Below are 13,210 nucleotides of genomic sequence, written 5' to 3'. Positions count from 1 at the left end.
TGTGCCCGTCCCTTGGTGCCATTAGTGCCACTGGCAGCTCTCTCAGTGGGGATGTTATTGCGCAGGTGAGAAAGCCCAGAGTCAACCGGGTACAATTTTGTGCAATTTGGTACAACTGGGAGCTATTTGGACTTAAGCCTGCCTGACTTCCGATCTCATGGCCCACATCACTGTTGGGGAGATCCCACAAACATGTAAGAGGGAAAGGCTGTCCCAGGCAGGGCCGAGGGTAGACTGAGGCTGCCACCCCAGCACTGCAGGGACCTGCCCTGGGGCCTTGGGCAGGCCCCTCCCTCTTCCTTGCCTCAGCTTAGCATGTGGCCTCCTCTGGGCTGGGAGTGGCAATATATCAGGCCATGTGGCACCTGCTTCTTACCATTTGGGAGTCATGAACCCAGGCTCCTGACTCAGGCTAGTGCTCTGTTGGTCACCAGCACAGGCAGAGAAGGAGGTCAGGAAGGTGGACAGGCTTCCCCATCCTCCCCATCCAGAGAGCCTGGTGATACTTGGCCTCTGACCTCAGCTGACCACCCATACCTTTGGCCTATTTCAAGGCAGGCTGAATTTGGAGGCTGGCTTCTTTGTTCTGACAAACAGGAGAGAGGAGGAAAGCTGTTTACCGGGCAGCAAACCTGTTAGATAAACTCCTTTGACCTCCCTCTCTTCCCTCCTGAAGGAGTTGGGTTCCTTCAGAGAAGAAACTAGATCCATGGGCTGACAGAGACCCAGGGACGGAAGCGTGGCTCGGCTCTGGGTCTGGCCTGGGGTGCCGGCCATTGAAGGAGGCTTTCTTTATCTGGCTGGGCACCTGCTGCCAGCTCCGACAGGCCTGTGGCTCAGGTGACAGAGTCCTGGTGCCAGGCCATGGCCCTGCCAGCTCCTAAGCTCCAGGAGGGCCTGGCACCACCTCCTCACCCTTCCCTCCAACCACTCACCTGCTTGCCGGCCTGTCTGGATCTGCCAGGAAGCTGAAAACTTCTGTTCACCTTGGGGTGAGCCCTTCCTCTTGGAGTGTCCCTCCTGGAGCGTCCCTTTCTGCCAAGACCTCAGGAGCAGCCCAGGTCCCGTGTGTCAGAGGAGAGCTCACCAGCCTCATCTGTGACAGGGTGGCCTACTTCCTTTCCCACCTGGTCACGTAGATTTAGGAGTGACCACGGGCCCATTTTATAGAAGGAGACACTGAAACCCAGAGGGGCATTGACCTGTCCAGAGCCACACAGCAGAGTGATGGAGCTGAGACGCTTCCCCCAAGCCCTGGGGCTCCCTAGTCCTCTGACCCCATCCCAGCCTGGCTCACCGGTGTGGTGTCATCGTGGGATCTCTGGTAGCGCTTCCAGCGGCAGCCGTAGATGCCCGTGAGGCAGGAGAGGCACAGCTGTGGCTCATAGTACTGCAGGGGCTGGTGTCTCACCATGCTCTTGCGTGCGGCCCTGGCGCCCGGCCCTCAGGCACCCATGAGGCCCCTGGCCGGTCCTGCAGGAGAAAGCACAGGGGCGTGAGGCAGGGGAGGTGCAGGCAGCCAGCCCCAGCCCCAGCAGAAGGTGCCAGTCCCGCACAGGGCCCCGCGGTAAGGCCCACACTCTTGCCGGCTCCCCGGCAGTCTCCTGCCCCTCACCCCCGACCCGATCCCCCCCAGCCACACCTGCTCTGTCCCTGCTGCTGCTTCTTGTGCCGGGACTGCTTTTCCCTTAGAGCTCCACGGGGCTCCCTCCTCCCCTCCTCCCCTCCTCTCCTCAGGTCTTTGCTCAAATGTTCTCTTCTCAACCAGACTTTCCCAGGCCACCTCCTGTCAAACTGCAACCCCTTCCCATCCTCCCTCAGCCGTTCTCAGCTTTATTTTCTCAATCGTGTCCCCCAATGTATTTTATTTGAAATACAGCAGGCACTGGGTGAACACTTTGCCCCTCAGGTGGCAGGGCCTACGTCCCAAACCCATTTGATAACTGGACAAGCTGAGGCTCGGAGAAAGGACGGGACGGCGTCTGGCGTGCAGTCTGATACCCGGCTGCGGTCAAGCTGGGAAACTGCTCTGGTGCCCCCAAAGTGTTCGCTCCTTTGGGCTCAGGGGGCTGCCCGCTCAGGGAGCTCTGCCCGTGGTGGGTGGAACAATGAACGGTGGCCTGTGGGTCGAGTTGCTGCCATCAGGGCAACTGCTCGACCCTGCCTGGCGCCCAAGAGACACCTGTGGGGGGGGGGGGGGGTTCGGCCTCTTGGGGCCAGCAAGGGCCAAATGTGGTCAAGTGGCCATCGGCCTGGGCCCCTCACACGCCCCGATGTCAAACATCATCTGATCCTTATCACCACTGTCATTATCATTCCATTGACCGACGAGGGTCCTGGGGCCCAGAGCAGCCAAATAATTTATCCAAGGAGTCAGGATGCAACCCCCCATCTGTGGGACTCTAGAAACTCGAAGCCACATGTTATGTGTCAGGTCCTATCCTAGGTCCTGGAGACAATGTGAACAGGACAGGCACACCGATGCCCTCAGGGCCCCCGTAGGACCCGTGAGAGGCAAAGTCAGTCATTTATTCTGCATTAACTCTTATAGCAGCCCTATGAGATCAAACTCACAAGCCAAAAATTTCACCCTTTATTCTTAAAAATTTTTTTTCAACGTTTATTTATTTTTGGGAGACAGACAGAGTGTGCAAGCAGGGGAGGGGCAGAGAGAGGGGGCGGGGAGAGAACCCCAAGCAGGCTCCATACTCAGTGTGGAGCCTGATGCAGGGCTCAATCTCATGAACCACGAGAGATCATGACCTGAGCTGAAATCAAGAGTTGGATGCTTAACCAACTGAGCCACCCAGGCGCCCCTCCATGTTTAACCTTTGAAAATGGCCAAAAGCTGCTTTGCAAGAACAACAAAGCAGCCGCAGCATTTGACATTCCCCACGTATTATCGTTATCACCCCCATTCTACAGATGAGAAATCTGAAGCACAGAAAGGTTTAGCCGTTTGCCAAAGGTCACACAGCAGAGCCAGTCAGTCTGGCTCCAAGGGGCCTTGCTCTAGGCCCAGGGTTGGCAAATTGTAACTCATGTAACTCAATCCAACCAGCCACCTATTTTTATATAACCCACAAGCTAAGAATGGCTTTTCTATATTTTCACAGTTTGGGGGAACAAATGAAAACAAGAATATTTTGTGACACATGAAAATTATACGAGACTCAGATTTCCGTGTCCATAAATAAAGTTTTATTGGATGCAGCCTCAATCATTTGCTTATGTATTGTCTATGGCTTCCGTAACTATAATTGCAGAGGTGGGTGATTGTAAGAGAGACTGAATGGCCAACAAAGACTAGAATACATACTGCCCAGCCCTTTTACGGGGGCAGTTTGCTGACCTCAACCCCTGGGCCGGCTATAATGGCTCAGGAGCTGGTATTTTGGAGAGAGTAAGGGGGACCTGTGGGCACTTAACATTGTGCATGGTGGCGGGGGGAGGGGGAGCGACGGGGCATGCTTCCTGGAGGCAGCACTGAGCTGAGGCCTAAGTGCCCAGGGGCTGCTCCAGAGGGGCGGTCGGTCTGGGCTTTGGGCCTACCCACAGCTTCCACCTCGGTGGCACTCAGGGCCTCGACCTACCCCTGCTCCCCTGCCCCACCCGACCAAATGCTAACCTCAGCACAAGGATTACAGCCTCTGGTCTGTTAGGAGGGGGGAGATGCATTAGGGCCTTGCTGGGAATATTGACTGACCAGGAGCCTCCTAATTGCTGGGAATTGTCAGGCATAGCCTCTGTGCCCGTGGCTCCCCGGGGAGGTATGTGGAATAGGATGCAGCTGCTGAGGGCTCTCTGAGCCAAGCTGAGCCCAGGGCTTAGGGAACAGTGTGCAGTGGGGTGCTGTTGTAGTCTGGTGACTTAGGTCCTGTGGGGTTGTGGAGCAGCAGGGGCAGTTGGGGGAGAAGGCTCTCAGCTTTACTTCATTCCACTCTAGAAGGAGCGTACAAATGTATTCCCACATTAGCAGCCTTCCAGAGGGGTAGAAGGCCAGATCTTACCCCAAGAGTAGGCCCTCTGCTGGTCAGATCCATCACATCTGTCCCCACCTTTGCTCTGTGGCTGGGGCCTCTAGGGTTCTTCCCTGAGCCTTGGTTTCTGAATCTGTAAAATGGGGTAACAGCCTTTGCCTTGACACCCATAGGAGACCAGACTGGGGGGCGGGTGCCGAGAGGGCACATCACTGCAGTGACTGAGGTATAGCAGGTGGGCGTTCTGTGAACAGGAGCGCACCCCCAGGTCCCCCTGCTCTCACAAGCCTTTCCCAGGACTCCTGGAGCCTGGGACTGAGTCCCACATGTCCTCTGCCCTGCCCCCCCCCCAAATGAGCATTATAAGGCACCAGGAATGGAAATTGCACTTCAAATCAGGAAAGCAGAACCGCCTGCCCTAGGGCCTCAGCCCAGGGCTCAGGTGATTGTGGCTCTTGGAATCATCTCCCCCCTTCCCCCTGCTTGATGAATTTTCACACCATTCATAACTATAGGGGCATCTTGGGGAGGCAAACCTCTTCTCTCTCCTCTGCATATTCTCCTGGGGCCTTTTGTCCCTTCCCACGGCTTCAGTTACTAGGTGTGGCAAAGCCCACCTGGTGGCTGTGTCCTGATTGAGACAGCCAGAAGCAACTGCCTGTCCCCAGCGAGTCACCCAGGCCCTGCAGACCCAGCACAGGCCACACTGACCTCTTCGACCTACTTTTTTTTTTTTTTTTAAATGTTTATTTATTTTGAGAGAGAGAGAGAGAGGGGCAGAGAGAGGGAGACACAGAATCCGAAGCAGGCTCCAGGCTCCGAGCTGCCAGCACAGAGCCCAACACGGGGCCCGAACCCGTGAAATGCGAGATCACGACCTGAGCAGCAGCCCAATGCCCAACTAAGTGAGCCACCCAGGCACCCCAAGGCTTTTTATTTTTTTTACTTTTTAATGTTTATTTATTTTTGAGAGAGACAGACAGAGTGTGAGTGGGGGAGGGGCAGAGAGAGAGGGAGATACAGAATCCGAAGCAGGCTCCAGGCTCTGAGCTGTCAGCACAGAGCCCGATGCAGGGCTCAAACTCACGGTCCGTGAGATCATGACCTGAGCCAAAGTCGGATGCTTAACCAACTGAGCCACCCAGGCACCCCGCCCCCCTCCCTCCCCCAACCTGCTTCTAACATCCCTCATAGCCTCTTCTCACCATCCCCTTGGCCTGGCTCAGGTCTCATCTCTCCCCTAGGTAGGAAATCCTCTGGCCTCCCTCCGGGGATCACACCCCACCAACCCAAGCCCTCACCTGTGGCCAGAGCAAGCTCTTGAACAAATGGTTTCTGATTTCTCTAGCCTTATCCTCCAGAACTTGCTGTCCCTTCAGCTGACTAATACCTACCCATCCTTCAAGTCTCAGCTCAGACATTATCTCCTCCAGGGAGCCTCCCCTGAGATCCAGGTTGGTTAGAGGGTTTCCCAGCTTCCCATAGCCCTCAGTCTTCCCCAGGCATCTTGCATGAGCACCATTGATGGGCCTGTCTTCCCCATGGGATGGCTTGAATTATTCCCACATCCCCAGGGACCAGCCATAAAAGGAGGAGGCACTGAGGGCTTCCCGGAAGGTACTTCTGAGAAGGCCCAGAAGTCTTGCTAACAGAGACGTGCTGCTCAGACACTGAGCACTCAAGCAAGCTCCCAGAAACCAGACTCTCCCCAGCCTCCCCTGCCACTTCCTTTTCCCACCAGGGCTAATGGTATTACTTAGGACGGATCGATTTCTCCAAGCCACCTCCAGGACTGCCGGTATCAGCCAAGTTCCCAAGAAATCCCTAGCAGGGAGCTCCTCCTGGCCCTGGGATAAGAGAAAGCCCTCGCTTCTGAGCCTGATGTTCAAGGGCGCCCCTCGGTCCAAAGTTCTGTTTTCTGCCTGAATTCCTGGCCCCTGCCCTGAACTTTCATAGCCTCCTGTTTTACACAGGGGAGGGCCTTCAAGGGGTCAGACCCGGGATGGAGTGAGCACCTGCTACAGAGCAGGATATTGGCACTATTAGGGTCCTCTCCCATCCTGACATCCTGGGCACGGACCTGACCCTCCTTCCTGCTTCTACCTCACACGACCATCCTCACCGCCCTGAACGGTGCTGGCTGTAGCCCCCCAAGCCTGTTCTCTTTCCTGAGAGTGGAAAGAATTTCAGGCCAGATGTCAGTGCCCAGGTTCCAGCCCGGTCTTCAACGGACTTGCCGTGCAACCTTGGACAGGTCACTAGCTCTCTCTGAGCCTCACTGTAACCACCCGAGAAACGGGGACTAGATGGAGTGACACAAAAAAGTACCCAAGGCTGCAAAAAAAGGAATCAAACATAGATAACATGTTACAACATGAATAAATCTCGAAAACATGATGCAAAGTGAAAGAGGCCAGTTATTACAGAAAGTGACAGGGATTGTACCAAAGTAGAGCTCGACAGCCTTCTTTTACAGTCTAGAAATATTGGCCCCAGGGTGAACGGATGAACAAACCGTGATCCACCCAGACAATGGAAGAGTACTCAGTGATAGAGCGAAATGTGCCATCAAGCCACACGAGCACCCGAAGAGACCTTCAAAAGCCCATGGTTAAGTGACGGAAGCCTGAAAAGGCTCCAGACTATATGATTCCAGCTCTGTGACATGCTGGTAAAGATAAAACCATGGGAGCGGTAGAGAGATCAGGGGGTGTCAGGGGTGGGGGGCAGGAGAAGAGCAGAAGATTTCTAGGGCAATGAAACTGTTCTATAGGACACCACAGTGATGGACACATGTCACCATACCTTTGTCAAACCCCACAGAATGCACCACACCAAGAGCGAGCCCTAGTGTAACTATGACTTTAGGTAACACCGTGTCAACATTGTCCCCCGCGGTAACACATGTGCCACCCTAATATAGGATGGTGACAATAAGGGCCACTGTGAGGTGGGGAGGGAGAGTATGGTAGCAGCTCTCTTTCCTTTGGATCGATTCTTCTGTAAACTTAGATACCTCCAAAAAAAGAAAAAAGCCTAGGGGCACCTGGGTGGTTCAGTTAGTTAAGCATCAGACCCTTGATTTTGGCTCAGGTCATGATCTCACAGTTCACGAGTTCAAGCCACACGTCCGGCTCCATGCTGACAGTGGGGAGCCTGCTTGGGATTCTCTCTCTCTCCTCTCTCTCTGCCCTTCCCCTGCGTGCATGTGCTCGCTCTCACGTGCACTCGCTATCTCTCTCTGTCTCTCAAAATAAACAAACTTAAAAAAAAACCCAAAAGTATATTCATTAAATATATATGGATTCAACTTCGATATCTCTATCAATGGATTGATCAACAGACAGATAGGCAGGCTGGAGAGATTAAGTGATTCACCCAAGACCAAACAGCTGACTGGGGAGAAGGGAGGATTTGAACCCAGGACTGCTGAGTCCTTCCATGGCACCAGCCCCAGAGGGAAGGTCTGCCCACATTCCTGCTGCCTTCCATGTCTGTACCGGCCACAACGCCTGTGTCACTGCAAAATGCATATCAAAGGGCCAAGTCCAATTATTTGGTTGGCACTCGGGGAGCAGGGGCATGAACAGCACCAAGAACCCAGGGGGAGGGAAAAGGAAACCCCTGACAAGTGTAGGGCTGGAGGAGGAGGAGACCTGACCTTCTCCAGGAGCCTGCCAGGGCCCCAGGGAGGGAGGCAGAGCACGGGTGTGGACAAGGAGAAGTCCCCACTTCTTGTTGGCCATGGCTGGCCTCACGGTCCTCAACCCCAGCTCAGCCTTGGGTGACCTCCGTAAGCCTCTGGCCTCAGCTTTCCTATCTGTATCATGGGATACATGCCACCAGATGGTCCTCAAGGGCCTTTCTGGCACACCCCCCAAAACCTTTTAACCACCTGTTCTGTCTTCATCACCAGGAGGAAAGCAGAGATGAGGCTGCACAGGGAGGAGGGAAGGACAAGCCCCACAGTCCTCGCCCAGTCTGAGGGGAAGAACCCCTTCCCTTCCCAGGACTAATGCTGGGAGCCCTGAGCCTGCCCCTGCCTAGAACAGTCAAGATGAGGTTCCGAGCTGCAGGAAGGCCTGAGACAAGGTTAGAGGCCTAGTCATCCTGAGCCCCAGGCCAGGGCTCTGCCCCTGCCCAGGTGCCTTCACCATCTTTGACAGAGACCAAGGTACAGCAATGACCCCAACATTCCCTTGGAGTAAAACCCAAGGCATAAAAGGCACAGGGCTATGAGGACTCCTCCCCATAGTGCTCAGGAAACATGGCCTTGGAGGTAGACCAGGACCTCCCTGGGGTTCCTCCTCACTGCCTTGTCATCCCCTGCTTCCAGTGCAGGTGTGCCCGTGAAACAGACTTAGCTCTGGGCCCCTCTGCCTATCTTCAAGGCCTGGAAAACTCCTCTTGGTCTCAACTCAGCAGCCCCTCCTCTGGGAAACTTTCCCTGCCTGGGTCAGGGTCTCTTCTGGGTCCCATAACTCCTGTGCCTCCGCGGTTCCCAGCACGGATCACTGAAGGCTGGCTTCTTGGAGAGGGTGGATCTAAACGGAATTCGGAAATAAGGAAGGATTTGTGGCACAAAGTGGGGGAAGCAGGGGCTCTAGGTAGGGGACAGCACAAGGAAAGCCTGGTGACAGGGAGGCATGAGCAGGGCCTCTCTCAGAGCTGAGGGCACCCCCAGGTCCCAGCCGGCAGGTGAAGCCCATGTGGGTTCCATGATGGTGAGGCTGTTGCCAAAAGGAGACTCCTCATCCTCTGGGAGCCCAGGAACAGCAGGGCACCTCCAGGAAGCTCACCAAACAAGCAAACCCAAACCCACGAGACAAATCCTTGGCCCCAGGGCTGGGGCTGGCAGTGGGGGGACAGGGCTGATAATGGGATCAGCCAATCCCAGACCCTACCCCACTGGCCTGAGGCACAGCTTTCTGCAGTTGGCTTCTGAGGAGTGCTCCCACAGTTACCACCTTCCCGTCCCCGAGCCTCGTCAGATGGCTAGAATGGAGAGATCTGGCTGCCACCATCTCACTGTGTGGCCTTGGGCAAGTCAGTCCACTTCTGTGGGCCTCACGGAAAGCTCTAGATTTAACGAAACCAACAGAGAAGGTAGCCAGATGTAGGGAAGGAAGGAAGTCTGTCAAGGAGGCAGCTGCCAGTGGGGAGAGGCTGGGAGAGGTGCCAGGAGGGAGGCCTTGGAGGTGAAAAGACGAGGCAGGCCAGCAGCCCCAGTCCCCCGTCATGCCTGCTGGTTCTTTGGGGAACAGCTGCTCAGTGGCCAAGGCCGGGGCTCTGCAGGAGCCCTCAAAAGATCAATCAGGCCATAATTAGGGTCGTTATTAATCTCTTTCCACAATGGTGCCAGGCAGCCTGTTTATCCAACACTTCCGTGCCAGGAGACCTCTGATTTCCCTTCCCCTCTGAGCAGGCCAAGCTGGACTATATTCCAGGCAGACTTGCTCCCAACCCTGGCGGTGGCTTCCCTAGTTCTTCCGCCCCTTTTGCCCCCCGCCCCCCCCTGCAGAAAGTTCTCCCTGCTCCTCCCCTGGGAAGGGATGGCTTCCTTGGAACGGTGGCCTCTGGGAGGACTTATTCCCTACCTAAAGCTCTTGAGGTCACTCAGTGAATGTTTAAGCCTCTGCTCAGTACCAGGCACTGCTGGGAGCCAAGCAGGATTCACAGAGAATCGGACACGAACCTTCCTTTCAAGGAGACAACCACACTGCAGCAACAGCAGCTGGGATTACGGGCACGTGCAGTGTTTTCTAGTGCCCAGGAGCCTCCATGCATATCGGCTCATGGAAGCATCTGGCTGATTCCAGAGGTAAGTACCAGATCCCCGTTTTATGGGTGAGGAGGGGAGGCTAGCAGAGGTCAGGATAGGTCTCCTGAGCTGCGCCTGCCGTTGAGGCCCTAGGGGGACAGACCTGCATGTCTGAGGTATGTCTGGGGCTACAGGCTGGACAGGAGCCAGGAATGGACCCTGCCCAGGGGACCTGGCTTCTCTTGGCCTAGGAAGGACCTCTCTTTCCCCAGTCAGGGGTATGAGCGTGGGCTGAGTAGTCACCAAGAGTGTGACCTTGCCTTGCCTGGGATACAGAGCTTAGCATCTCAAAACTCAAAATCTCTCGTTACAGACTCTCTAAACCGGGGTCTCAGAATCACCTCACTCAAGACTCCTATGGTCAAGGAGTCCTGGCGCAATCCAACAGGGATCTAAGAACTATCCTTGGATTTCAGGCTATCCAAGGCCTCAATGTCACGGCACCAGGGAAGATCTGCAGTCATTCCATCCGGCCTCCCTTCCCATGCAGAAATCCCCTGTACAGTTAGTTCCTAGGGGTGGTTCCCCAGCGGAGTGGCCTGTGTAGGCTTGCATCCCGCCCCCCCCCCCAGCCCCCTCCCTCCCTGGAGGGCTGAGTGCTTCCGTCTTTAAGCTGCCGGGACCCCTATCACCCCCCTCCCCCACTGGCACTGACAGGTTCTCCCTGGAGCAGGCAGAGTGAGCAAATATTCTCAGGGTTTCTGGCAGGGCCTCAAGGGTCAGCCTGGGGGCCTGGTGGGGTTGGCTTTCACTATTCTCTCACCTCGGTTGACACCCCAGCCTCCCAGGAGCCCAGTGATTCAGTCACCGGGACCGGGCTGGCTTTTTCCGATGCCTCTCCCTGGGTCCCCGGGAAGGAGGAGCCACCCGAAAAGGAGGAAAAGGAGAAAGCTGAGTCTGGCAGAGACTTGCACTGAGCAAACCCGTCCCTGCCCCTGCCCGGTTTTTACCCCCGGAGGGAACAGAGAGCAATGATTTATTTTATTTATTTATGTAAAATAGCAGAGTTATCATACAAACAGGCTTCCCAAGCAGGCCCTTGGGGATGGGAAGAAAAGCAAGGCCTACCATTTAAGGAATCTTTCTCTTGCTTCCCTCCCCTTACACCTACCTGTCCAGCCTTACCTCCCCCTGCCCCTCCTCACACCATTCTGCTCCAAGCACACCACATTATCCGGCCTCCCCACCTCCACGCCTTTGCTCATGCTGGGCCCTCTGCCAGGAAAGCTCTCCCCACCACCCCAATTCAAATCCTATCCACCTTAACAAATGGACCCTGTGCAAAGCCTGGTCTGATCCCCCCCCCGCCCCAGAAGCCCACTGCCTCCTCTCTTTGTGTTCCCGTCATCTGGCAGAGCTCTCGAGACATGATCACAGGCCTCTGTGCCCGGTAATTATCTGCTTCCGTAGCTGCCTTGCCCACCAGACTGAGAGCTTCCCCAGGCAGAGATTTTTAATCCGTTTGGCCAAGTTTTTCTGAAGACCCTGCACCAGGCGACGGGGACACGAGATACCCCAGGCCCCATCCCTGCTAGAGGAGTCACTTTGCAGGGGACCTGTGCCTCTGCACTGGGCCTGGCACCAAGCAGGCACCTGTTTATTTGTGAGTCAGAAAAGCTGCTTACACGTGCAGTGGAAGGAAAGGAGATCACAGCCTCTTAAACCATGCGACTGCAGGGCCACTTCCGAGCCCGATCCCAGTTCTGCTCCTGAATAATAATTAGCCTTTCCCAATTTACAGAAAAAAAAAAGTTACTACAAAAAAAGTCTCCATTAAGCATTTTCTCCCACAACTTTTGCTTAACCCCTTGATAGCTGTTTGCACATATCTGTTCCGGGTCTAGTATAAGGTGACCTCAGAATTAGCACAGAATACTGATTTCCTCACTGTCCCTTCATCTCTCTTCACTGTGGTGTCCTGTGAAAAACAGAAGCCCCTCTACTTCTAGGCACGTCTGAGAACCTGGGCCTAACCTTTCCTTCCCTCCTCTCAGATTTCTTGGTCTCCATCCGGTAACCAAAGGAAACTGGATTTACTAGAATGCTGAGGAAGAAAGTCACAGGAATTTGCTGGCCTGGCACCCCTTGAAGGTTCATGCCAATTCCGTGATTCAAGACCTCTAATTCCACCATTTGCTCTTCATTCCTTTGGCTGAAGCATCACCTTCGCCAGGATTATCTTTGAAAATACAGCTCTCCTCTGGGAATGGGAGCTCTTTAAAGCCCCAAATTGGATGTCAAGGAAACTTCGTTTAATACATGGTTCTAGAGGCAGTAAATCACAGGGATTGAGAATGCGCAATGCGAGTCAGTCTGCCTGGGTTTGAAACCCAGTTCTACCACCTACTAATTGGTAGGATACCACTATACCTCAGTCTCCTTATCCATAAAGCGGGGATAATAGCACCCACCTCATGGGCTGTTGAGGGGATTAAATGAGCTAATACATGTCAGGTGCTTAGACAAGTATCCAGTACACTGGAATAAGCTGTCTAAGAATACTCTACTCCAGTTCTTTACTCACCCATCAAATGGGACAACAATCCCTGTCCCCCGTGATTGTTTTTTTTTGTTCTTTGGTTTTTGTAAATTGCAAAGTGCTGTCTCCCTAGGAGAGGTAGATACTGTTTCAGAAGCCAGAGCACTGCTCTCTGTGGCTTGTCCCTGCCTCCTTTCTCCCCCCACCCCCCACCCTTCCTTTCTCTTTTCTTTACCTGGAAGAAGGTAGCAGCGGCTGTGAGCAGGGCTCTTGAGGATGTCCTGTCCACGGAGGTGGTGTTGTCACTTCCTTGGGACAGCTGAGGGGACAAGGGGACAAACCCAGTCAGATCACTCATCGGTCCACCCTACCTTCTCCTCTCCCACCTGACCCTTAGCCAGTCCCCATGCCGTGCCCACCCCATGCTGGGTGTGGGGCCCAGGGATGGGTCACGCCTTGTCCCTGCCCAGGGAAGCTGCTAAGCCGGCGGGTGGTCCAGCTATGGGCCACCAGACACCCCACAAGCAATCCTACCTCCACACATGCTGCCCACAGACCAGCCCCAACCCCAAACACAGGACAACCAGTACCCTGAACCACTCTTGCCTGCTCCAGAACCCACGTACATGCAATCCAAGTTCCAGCCACTCTGGGGAGAAATTGGGGCTGCGTGTGGCTCCTGGGGGAGCAGAGGCCCTTTCGTGCTGCCCAGAGACCTGCTCCTCTGGAGGTAGCCGCCAAACCAGCTGCTCTTCTAATGCAGCCGATGGGGGAGGGCGGTGGGCTGGAGGCGGGATCTAGGGCACCGCAATTATGTGGCTAACTTCTGACTCATGTACTGGCTCCCCTACCACCAGCTCCTACAGCCGGCAGGGCAGCCCTCCTGCCCGGGGAACTGGGAGGAGAGTTTGGTTCCGACAGGCCTTGGAG

The 13,210-nt window shown here is 55.0% G+C and overlaps 1 protein-coding gene across 8 annotated transcripts in view; it reads right to left on the bottom strand.

Moving 5' to 3' along the window:
* GDPD5 (glycerophosphodiester phosphodiesterase domain containing 5) overlaps positions 1 to 13,210 on the bottom strand; it is an 88,293-nt gene that overhangs the window by 41,577 nt on the left and 33,506 nt on the right. For 6 of the 8 annotated variants that reach the window (XM_043580216.1, XM_043580218.1, XM_043580212.1 and 3 more), the window contains 2 exons: positions 12,516 to 12,599; positions 1,298 to 1,473 (listed from right to left, as the gene is read on the bottom strand). In XM_043580216.1, coding sequence (XP_043436151.1) covers positions 1,298 to 1,414 — 117 coding nt within the window. In that variant the 5' untranslated portion in view covers positions 1,415 to 1,473; positions 12,516 to 12,599. Of the gene's footprint in view, positions 1 to 1,297; positions 1,474 to 12,515; positions 12,600 to 12,906; positions 13,037 to 13,210 lie in introns of those variants that run through there. The other 2 variants (XM_043580217.1, XM_043580213.1) reach the window with 2 other exon arrangements.

Source organism: Prionailurus bengalensis, chromosome D1 (assembly GCF_016509475.1).
Source record: "Prionailurus bengalensis isolate Pbe53 chromosome D1, Fcat_Pben_1.1_paternal_pri, whole genome shotgun sequence".
Lineage (NCBI taxonomy): Eukaryota > Metazoa > Chordata > Mammalia > Carnivora > Felidae > Prionailurus > Prionailurus bengalensis.
The sequence above is the reverse complement of the archived record's forward strand: the minus strand, read 5'-3'. Positions and strand labels throughout refer to the sequence as shown.